Source organism: Psammomys obesus, unplaced genomic scaffold (genome assembly GCF_907164565.1).
Source record: "Psammomys obesus unplaced genomic scaffold, mPsaObe1.curated_primary_1811, whole genome shotgun sequence".
Taxonomy (NCBI): Eukaryota; Metazoa; Chordata; class Mammalia; order Rodentia; family Muridae; genus Psammomys; species Psammomys obesus.
In genome coordinates this window covers 20,281,719-20,292,254 of record NW_026596051.1, presented here as the reverse complement: position 1 = coordinate 20,292,254, position 10,536 = coordinate 20,281,719, and the positions used below count along the sequence as shown (strand labels likewise).

The window sequence follows — 10,536 nt, the reverse complement described above, 5'->3', positions numbered from 1 at the left end:
GGAGGAGGAGGAGGAGGAGGAGGAGGAGGAGAAAGGATCTGAGGAACCAGAGTGGAGACCACAAGAACATGGCCCCAGAATCAACTGACCAGGACTCATGGGGGCTCACAGAGATCAGGGAGCCTGTAGGGGTCTGACCTAAGTCCTCTGCAAATATTTTATGGCTGAGTAGCCTGATGCTTTTGTGGGAATCCTAACAATGAAAGTGGGGACTGTACCTGACTTTTTTTTTACCTACTTATGGGACCCTTTTCCTTCTACTGGGCTGCCTTTTCCAGCCTTCATGCGATGGTATGTGCCTGGTATTATTGTAGCTTGGTATGCCATGTTTGGTTGATGTCCCTGGGAGGTCTACTCTTTTCTGTGGGGAGAAGATTGGGGTTGATCTTGGGGAGAGGGAAGGTGGAAGGGAGAGACTAGGGGGGAGGGGAGGGAGGAGAAACTGTGGTTGGGATGTGATATATGAGAGAAGAACATAAGTTTAATTTTGTTTTTAAAAACCACAGCTCATTTGGAACACTAGACCACTTGCTGGCCATTCTAGTCATGTGTGCGGAGGGCACAGCATTGTGCCCTGAAGCCTGGTGTGCTCCCTGTGGGAAGCAGCAGCCTCTAAGGCTGGGAGGAGAAAGCCAAAGTGTCAAACCCACTTCTGGTCCTACCAGGTAGGCCTGGTCAAGGGCTTCCTTCCGGTAGTCCAGTTCCTGCTCCAGGTAGCCCTTCTGCCTGCTGAACAGGTCCTAGGAGAGAGGGGCCACCATTAGGATTGGCCAGAGCAAGTCAACAGCAGGGAGGCTCTGAACCTACCCACTAATAACTTGGTGCAGGAGGGATGGAGAGGCCCTGACCGCCCTGTGTGAATTCCCCACAATGCCCTTGCTGCCTTGAGCTGCCTAGGCTGTTCGCAGGAACCCTCATCAGGACTACCCTCACTCCACTCCTTATCCACTTGGGTATCTGGTAGCAAGGAAGGTACTTCACATGCAGCCTGCTTCCAGCCCACATCCTAAAAGTCTCCAGTCCCTGTACTGTGGCCTGAGGCCTCAGCATTGCCTCAACAGCTCTCAGGTGCAGCTCATCCCCTGCCAGGCTATGCCCCCACCTCCCATGGACCACATTGTTAAACACTGCCCAAAGCCCTCTGGTTGTCTCTACAGAGGCCTCATCTGAACAGACTTCATATCCCACTCTTCACCCATGAGAGCTAAGAGCAGGGACCCATGTTGCAGTCCCTGTATTTTATAGACGAGGAAACAGAAGGCCAAAGATAACCAGTGCCTTGTCCATGCTGCCACTGAAGACAGGGATAACTAGAAACCCAGGTTCCTGAGACCTGTCCAGGGCTCTCCTGACACCAAGTGTGGCTTTGGCTCTGTGTGACAGCCCCCTCCTTCACTGAGCTCTCAAAGGAATTTGAAATACAAACTGGTCTTGGATGGCTTCAGAGCCAGGACTCCTGGAATGGCTTCTCTAGCCACCCTGGGCTGAAGACAATTGCACCCCCACCAAGCAGAGCCGCTCATGAGCATAACACCTCTCATGGCCACAGTCCAGCCATGTTTTCATTAAAGCACACAGTGCACCACCAAGGAAGACCAACTCCAGGTTCCCAAGCTATCCTGTGAAAACTCCAGCTGTGTGCACACACGCAGAGCCCCTCGGAACAGTGCCTGCGCATCACGCCGTGTCACTAATATTCCTCAAACTGCGCTCATGTGACCCAAGGGCCTGGGAGTCCCACATGGGGCACAATGTCAGAAATAAGTGTTCATTTGAAAGCTGGGCGGGTGGGAAAGGAAGAGAATGGAGATGGCTCAAAGAAGCGACAAGGGCCGAAGAACTATGATGATGCTGGGCCTCCCACGAGGCCGGATGCCTGAGTTCTCCCTCCCGCCCCCTGCCCCAGGGGCTGGAGTCTTTACCTTCTCTTTCTCCAGATCCATCATCTTCTGGGTGAGGGCTGCCTCTGTTCCCTCTATCTGCTTCAGCCACTAGAAAACAGCAGGACAGGAGGACATAGGCAAGTGAGCAGGGGCTCTGGGGGTTCAGAGGGACCGGGCCTCTCAGCCTGTACAGATACTTGCTCAGGATGAGGAAGGATGCACAGTCACACAGCTGTGTGTGTGCATGGCTGTGGCTGCGTGTGCGCCAGCAGGTCTGTGTCTAAGGACGTGCCTGGAAGCATGGGTTTGATGCACGGGTGGACGAGAGCTGGGAGGCCTGTGTGTCATCCATGTGACCCCCTCTCATGCCCATCCCAGAGGAAGGCAGCAACTCTACCATTTTGCAGGTGAAGGTATGGAGGCTGCTTTAAGTCTCTTGTGCAAAGTCACATAGCGGTGGTCCTGGGATATAATCCCGGCCTGCAAGACTGGGACGCCACTCCCAAGATACTTCTAAGGTGTGCTGTGAGAGCAAGATGCAGAAAAGAGGTGGATACATGCACGTAGGGCAGGAACACAGGGTGTGAAAGTGGGCAAGAGCCAGGAGGACCCTCAGGCATGCCAGTGACTCCATGAGGCACAGGCCTGATGGCTGTAGAATATCCCCTCTTAGGTCTGGGCAGATACAGTGGGTCCCTGTCACTAGGTAAACTTCAGGGATGGGGGGGGTGTCAAGGACACCCAAGAGTATTCAGGTCTGACACTGACTTGACATTGGGTACGAATTATGACTTTGACCTTCTAAGCTGAGAAGCCCTGTAGTCTGGCCTGGTGAGCCTGTGCCTCTTTTTGGACCATGAGGCTTCCTATAGCTTCTCTGGAGTTACTGATCTCTTCATTTTCTGGCTATAGCCCTGAGGTAGTCAGAACTCCTGCTGCCCTAGAGCCCTGCCTCTGCCCTTCACTCTGCATCTCGGCCCTCAAGAGTCTCACCCAGTCCAGACATGCCTTGCTGTGTTTTATGCTCTCTTCCTGTTTTCCAGACCTCCATCAACACTCCCTCCCATACTACCACCCATATCAGAGCCTCCCTCAGCTCCTAGTTCATACCTGATCCTGCCAGGGACCAAAAACCCTGCCTGCCTGCACATCCTTATGGAGCTTTCCTGGTCCTGTTCGGAGCGCACCCCAATCCTCCACTCCTGACAACTGTCCCCACCAAGGATTACTGTCAGCATACTATGGTCACACACTCTGCTGCCCGCCTCAAAACCTGAGCCTAGCCAGGTGTGGTGGTGCATGCCTTTAATCCCAGTACTCAGAAGGCAGAGGCAGGCAGACCTCTGTGAGTCTGAGGGCAACCTTGTCTACACAGTGAGTTCTAGGCCAGCCAGGACTGCACAGTGAGGCACTGGTTCCCCACCCCCCTCAAAAAAGCCACCTGCACCTTAGTTGTCTAAAAATGCACTTGGCTCCTCAGACAGAATGAGCTATCTTTTACTTCAGGACCGCTGTACATGCTGCTCAGACAGTGACAGCTCTACCCATGGCATCAGCCCCAGGCCTTTGCCAAGCTAACGTCTACCTAGCTCGCCAGTCTCAAGATGGCTCTACCTTCTCCTCCAAGAAGCCCGTACTTGGAGGCTATAGGGTCATCTTGTGCTTACACTCAAGTGCCAACAGCAGCACTCTTTTCAACTTCCTCCAGCCACCCATGGTGAGAACACATCTATCTTTGTTGCTTTTCTTCAGGGGCAGCGCCAAGCATACAGTAGGTGACAAATAAACTAGCGGTGGAGTGGAAGGGGTCTGGCACAGATATATAGGTGGGTTCCACAGGGGCTGGAGAGGTGTGAAAGCCATGATTGGAGACTCCACCCACAACAGGGTCAGCCTGGCCCTGAACAGCCGTGGAGACAAGCAGCAGACGTGTGCTAAGGTGGCTCCCCTCACACAGCTTGTGTAGCTTTTTGTGAAAAGGATAGATGCTTCCAATGGTGAATTTAGAGCTCTGTGCTTTTAATAACCTAATGTTAACACAAACTAAATTTTTAAAGGGGAGGGCTACCTTCCAGTCTTAAACCACACGTGCCCTTTTCAGAACCATGGACAGGAGCAGGGAAGGAACAAAGAAATGGGTCCTGGGTAGCTGACTGTCCACTGACCTCGTAATGTCTTGGAGAGACTGCTGCTACTCACAGTCTGCCCCCACAAGAAGGAGAGATCTGGCTGGACAGGAATCTAGGGAGCCTGGAAGCTGGGGATGCTCCAGAAACTGGGTGTCTTCTAGGCAGATGCAATTCAAACAGAAGTCAGCTCTCTGCATCCCATGCCAGGTACAGAGCTTGGGGACCCTCTGCAGCTGGATGCACTCTCCTCTCCCTACACTGACTCGGGGGCCATCTCAGAAAGCTTCACTTTGGCTGAAGGCCTAGCTAGGCCTCATCCTCTGACCCACTGCTTACAAAGAGAACATAACATAGTAGGTTGGTTTTTGTTTTTGTTTTGATTTTTTTTAGTATGTTTCATCTTCCTGAGCTATATGCCTACTTCTCAAAAGCTTTTGAACTTGAGGGAGAGGAGGCATGTCTGGCTGGGAACCACAGATAAGACATGGCTCCTTCACATCTTAAATTTGAGCCTCTCTCTGTGCGCTCAAACTTGGGCCCTGGTTAAGCTTGGTGTCGCCGCTGACCTTGTGCTCAGTAAACCAGGACAGGTCTGATGGGATCTGTCTGCAGCCCAGAGCCTGAGAAAGCCTCTGAGAGGACAGGAGAAGGGCACACACCGCGGGGGGCGGGGGAAGCTGTGGTGTTGCTTGATGTGAGACCATAACAGGAACATTATATAAAGGACCATCCGATCAGACTGGGATGGACTTTGCCTACATACCAAGAAATGGCTGGGTGGGGGCTCACTGGTGTACTGAATAAGTTTTTTTTTTTTAAGTGAGGTGTGTTAAATGGCGAGAGCTTCTTGGGGTCCCTAACCAAGTTCTCTGACATTTATACTGCTGGCATTTATACAACTTGTCCTCTCTAGAGTCACTTGTCTCTTCTTGCACTCAACTGTCCCTGCTTTAGCACTAAGATGCCCACATCTCAGGGCACTTCCAACTCCTAGCTAGAAAAGGCTACATCAGTTATCCAGCTGTCCAGCCAGCTTCTCGGGGGTCTCAAGACTCAGCTCCCACCCTGCTCCTTCCCTATTGGTGAACATTTTCTCCTAGCAGGGAACAGATAAATAGCAACACCCACACTGACTTCACTTTAGTCCACAAAGGGCCGAAGCAGTGTCTGGCAGAGCCAAGTCTGAGGAGAACTTAGCTGATGACCAGTCTCCAGACTGCTGTTTCTGCAGTGTACTCAGAGTCACGCCCACAGATAGCAGCCATGGACACCCTGCTTTCTCCAGCTCTTATGGAGCACTGAGGGGCTGGCAGCCAGATAGCCAACATCACTCTCTAGTATTTAGGACACTTAGTGGAATGCCTGGTAGGCCAGTGTGATAAGGTGATGGCAGCCAGCAGTGGATGTAAGATGGCAGAGGTGGGCAGGCTGCAAGCCGGAGGTGGGCAAAGGAAGGCAAAGCAGAGACCAGCTGATGCCAGACAGTCCCTATTTCCTCCTCTGTAAGAGAATGCAATAGGTTGGAGGACCTTGGGGTTCTAGGGTACTGGACTTGGCATAGGTGCTGGGAGAGGTGTGGGAAGAAGTGTCATGGAAACTCTATGCTACCTAAGGCCTTTTTCCAGTGAGGTCCCACTTCCACCATGGCAGCCCTGCCCTGGGGGACACTCCAGGGGCTGGAGAACCAGCACCTACCAATATCCACTATCCTAGCCCACCGTTAGCCAGATACCCTAAGTCAAAGACTGCTCCTAATCTGTCCCCCTGATCTTGAGACCCCTGAACAGCAAGTGGTGGAGCCAAGACTCAAACCAGAGGCCTCCCTGGTAGCAAAAGAGCTTATAAATGTGGCCTCTTCCTCATTCTCCAGAGACTCACTAGGCCCAGTGACAGGCTATGTGAATGCAGACTACACTGAGATATGTATCATTAGTCAGCACTTAGGTGACTCTATACGGCCTCTGTTATGAAGGACTGGAAAACCACATTTGATTTTTCTGACGACAACGGTCATATACTGAATCTGCCTAGCACTGAGGCAGACACTTGCTTCTCATGGACCAACAACCAGCCAAGTATGAATCACTGACCCCACCATCCACTGGAGAATGCAAACTTGGCCAGATAAGACCAGAAGCAGAAAGCTCTGAGTTCCACCCAACCATCACCTTTCCCAGCCACGTGACCTTGGGCAAGGCACTGTCATCATGTTTCATCTCAATGTTTGCATCCTTTACTTGGCTGGGGATTAAAGGTAGTTGCCTAGGGGAGAAAACTGTATTTTAAGTGCTCTACTGAAGACTGTGGAATGAATTCAACCAAAATCATTAAGACATCATCATTCCAAAAGCAGCATTTCAGAGTCTGATTTCTATGAAAGGAACAGATCTGAAGGAATGACGCTACAAAAATCTGTGTACATCTCAACATTATAGTCTACTGTAGGAGGCATGTAAGCCAGGATGTTTTCTTTAATTAAAAAAACAAACAGCCAAAATTTAACATCTTTAATACACAAAGCACACACAGAAAAAAACAATTACGAAAAATGCTTATAGGATGGATGGATGGATGGATGGATGGATGGATGGATGGATGGATGGATGGATGGACGGATGGACGGACAGACAGATGGGTGAATGAATGGACAAACCCAATGGGAAACCTTCAAAAGAAATGCAATTACACCTCACAAGGAAGAAGAAAATGCTAAAGCACACTGGGAATTTCATCATGCTGAGTACCCACTCATACACAATACAAGGATGACCTCACAGTCTGTGGTGCCTACCAATTGCCCATGTTTTGCTTCCTGGTAAAAGCCACATTGAGCATGGAAATCAACCATATGTCAAAAGCTTCAGGTTATACCTCCAGAAACTGCTTTGACCCTACCAAATCCCTGACAAAGGGTTCTTACTTTGTGGCCCAGATTTATGTCCCAGAATGCACCCTCTGGGTTGGCTCTCAACTGTATAGAGACATTGTGGCTGTGTCCCCCAGGGCACACTGGTAAATAAGAAAGGGCGGTCACTCCCTGGACACTGAACCACTGAGGGGAGATGAGGCTCTCTGTGGGTAATTGTGATAGAATGGCAATGCCATTTGAGTACATATTCATGAACCACGGTAAAAGGCTTAGAAAGCAGGAGAGAAACACTGCGTGTTAACTACTCCAAAAAATAAAAATAAAATAAAATAAACAGGCATGGGGAAAACCAGGAAGAAATAAAGCAAACATCATAGCTTGTTTTCTTCCAGAAGGTAGTGGGCACTTCCTACTGGGTTTCAAGGCTTTCTGCAGTGAGCATGTGTGGTGCTCCATCTTGAACACGCAAAGGCATGCATGTGTACATGCAGACGCAGACTGACCCACACACATGCTCCCAAATAAAGCGACACACCAATCAATGTACAGTTTCTGGTATGGTGCTGGGTGCTGGGACAAGATGTGAGCACAAGGACACTGCCGGGTCTACCTTTTCACACAGGGCAAGCACAGTTCCCGCTTGGATTACTGCAACCTGCTCTTCATTCCTCAAATTCTACAACACAAAAATGGGCAAGGGGATTGACACTGGGTTCCAAGTCTATGGCAGACAGTCAGCGCCAAGTCCCTCTGGGGTGCATGCCAATGGTCAGCCCCAACTCAGCAAAAGGGATCAGCTATCTGAGGCCCATGGCTCCAGTCCCTCTAGGCGGGGACAGTTCACAGAGCAACACCAAGGCTTGGGGAGGTAGAGCCTCATTAAGGACAATGAGTTTGGAAGGCGATCACCTTTTAACGTCAGCAATCTTGAGTACTGGGACTTTCTGTCTGTGCATCACTTAGTCTTTAGGCATGTTGGTCCCCTGTTTAGTCACAGACTGTAAGGCTGTCCTCAGTTTGGAACCCCACTCTGACAAATACAAACCCAACCACCCACACGGGGACATGGCCATATAAAAGCCTTCCATTGTACTTCTCAGATCTCTTGAATCAAAGAAAAATTTAAAACAAAACAAGGTCACACAGAATACCCCCAATCAAAACAAGGACACGAAAACGGGAACCGATCGCTCATAGTTACCCCGTTATCGCCAAGGATATCTAAGTTCTTCATAAGTTCAGAGATATTCACACCCTGGAAAAGATTTCCAATGTTCATTCTCATGTGAGCTGCAGAGATGATCCATCCGTACTCTAGAGCCACAGCTCAGACACACACCTCCTTCTGCTCTGAAGCCACAGTGGGGCCCAGCCTCCGGCCCTGCTCAGGCAGGAAGGGAAGGCATAGCTATGGTTCATATACTGAGACTCACTACAGCATGACCCTGCTTTCTAAGTTCACAGGAATCTGAGGACTCTGCCTTTGGAATCTAGTGGGGCTCCAGGCCTGTGGCCAACCATAGTCACCATCAGCAAAGCCCTCGTTATGGGCTGGGCACTGTACAAAAAAAGAGAAAGCCAGTTGCTAGGCTGGGTTTGGAGCCTTCCTGTAGGTGGTCAGAAATACAAGGGGAACGCTGGTGACCTTTTCAACTAGCTCTGTCTTCCAACACAGCAGCACAAGGCTTTGCCCCTGACCTGATGACACAATCCCCCTTTACCACCGCACCAGGCACTCATGGGGTATACCCCACCCCCCAAGCATGCTACCTTTACTCCTTCCTGGTGACAGAATAGCTGGAGAGCGCTGCTGTTGTTCTCGGGGAAGGTGGTGATTTGGAGGTTAAAGGCTGGCGACCTCCGCTCTCTCTCCTGGGGAAAAGATGTGGTTTAAAGACAGAACTCAACTGTGCTATTCACCACTTGCCACTTTCCCCAAGTTATCAGAAAGGAGAAAAAGAAAAAAAAAAAACAAAAACCCAACACATTCCGGTTGGCTGAGGTGGAACTGCACAGCACACACCTGGACCACACGGTCCTGATGTGGGACATGTGGCATCTCCCTGCCTCTCCAGGGACAGTGGCCTCCTTGAACACTTCACATCCCACTTACTGCTGGGAAGAAACAGGTGACTGGGCCTCACACATCTGCCTGTTGCAATGCAAACCCCAGAATTCAGGAAAGATGAGGCTTAATCAAAGCAACACATCAGATCCAATAGAGGACACAAACCAGTCACCATGGTGGGCTATTCTAGGCTGGGTACATTGGCTATCCAATCTGATGTCAGGCTACTTCACAGGTCATGTACCCATGGAGGGAGGGCAGAGTTTGGAGTCCCTGCTGGGGAGTGGCAGAATGGACCCACCCCTGCCTTTCCTTGCTTTCCACGATAATGGGTGACTCAGCTCAGAGATTTTTGGTTTTGTTTTTTTGATCCACACTAGTAAGACCCATGATCACTCTCTGACCCCACCTCAGATTTATAATCGTATGAGGCAAAAGGGACATCCATCAGCCATACACCATGTGAGCACTTTATAAAAGGCCTCGGAAGCCTCATTGCTTAGAGGAACTACAGCATGTGTGGCAGAACAGTACCCTGGTCTCCAGTGCATTTTCTGCGTGGAGCTGTGACACTGGCAGATGAGGCGTGACCAGTTGGCACAGAAAAAGCCTCTAAGATTCTGCCTTCTATCAAGCTGCTGAGGGGGAGAGGGGGCGGGAGGCTACAATTACAGTAAGAATAACTTACAGACCTAGGACACGTTCATAATCCAACCAAGAGAAGTAATGGGGATTGGTGGGAACCTAAAAGCATGCCTAGGGGAGGCTGGAGGATGGGGTGCTGTTTGGTGGGTTTCCCGGAACCCTGCAGCTGGTTCACCCCACTTTGTACTGCTCTATGAGCCAAGAATACAACCATTTACATTCCTGCACACCTGCCACCAGAGGTGCTGTTCAGTAGGCTTTTCATAGAAAAAGGGCAGCCCATCTTTTGTATGAACAAAGTCATAAAACTGCTTCCCCGTGGCTCTGAAGGCTGTTGAAAAGCTCCGGCAAAGAGCACGGCGTCTGTGGAATTCTCAGGTCACAGGGAAGGACGTGTGGAAGGCATTCTCACATGGGGCGGGGAGGGGTACTAAGCATGACCTCACGACTTCCGATTTCTGATGAATGAATAAAGGCTAGAGCTGAGAGACGCAGTGACACAGGAAGGTGAAAACCGCCCAGCCCACCCTTGCCAGGAGCACAAGACTCGGATCACAGAGAGAAGAACTTCCACTGAGAAGGACGGAAAACAAAACCAGAGAAGCCACAGATGAGGGAAGGTGCCCACTTAGATGGAGACGAATCACACATGCAAAGGTGTCAGCTGGGAAAGCAGTGCAGTGTCACAAGAGTCTCGTGAAAGGCTGGCCACGGATGCAAAGATGTTTAAGATGCCGATGACTTTTAAACAGAAATAGGATGGGAGGATGAAGGGCTGTGAGAGCCAAGCAATACCGTAACACACCTGACACGGGATTTTGGCTGTTTGAGCAACAAATTCCTCAGTGTTCCCTCAGCGCCCTACTCACTGCCCTGTGGAGTTCCCAGAGGGACAAGGTTTCTACATGTGCAGTGTCTGGGGCTTTTACTTGCAGTCTGAAT

General features: G+C 50.4%; 1 protein-coding gene across 1 annotated transcript in view; it reads right to left on the bottom strand.

The window, feature by feature from the left end:
* Positions 1-10,536, bottom strand: part of Jakmip1 (janus kinase and microtubule interacting protein 1) — a 111,527-nt gene that overhangs the window by 9,591 nt on the left and 91,400 nt on the right. Inside the window, exons 14-18 of the mRNA XM_055623741.1 lie at positions 8,652-8,753; positions 8,083-8,136; positions 7,492-7,557; positions 1,923-1,991; positions 651-740 (exon numbers count right to left, since the gene is read on the bottom strand). Of these exons, the coding sequence (XP_055479716.1) occupies positions 651-740; positions 1,923-1,991; positions 7,492-7,557; positions 8,083-8,136; positions 8,652-8,753 (381 nt within the window). The remainder of the gene's footprint in view (positions 1-650; positions 741-1,922; positions 1,992-7,491; positions 7,558-8,082; positions 8,137-8,651; positions 8,754-10,536) is intronic.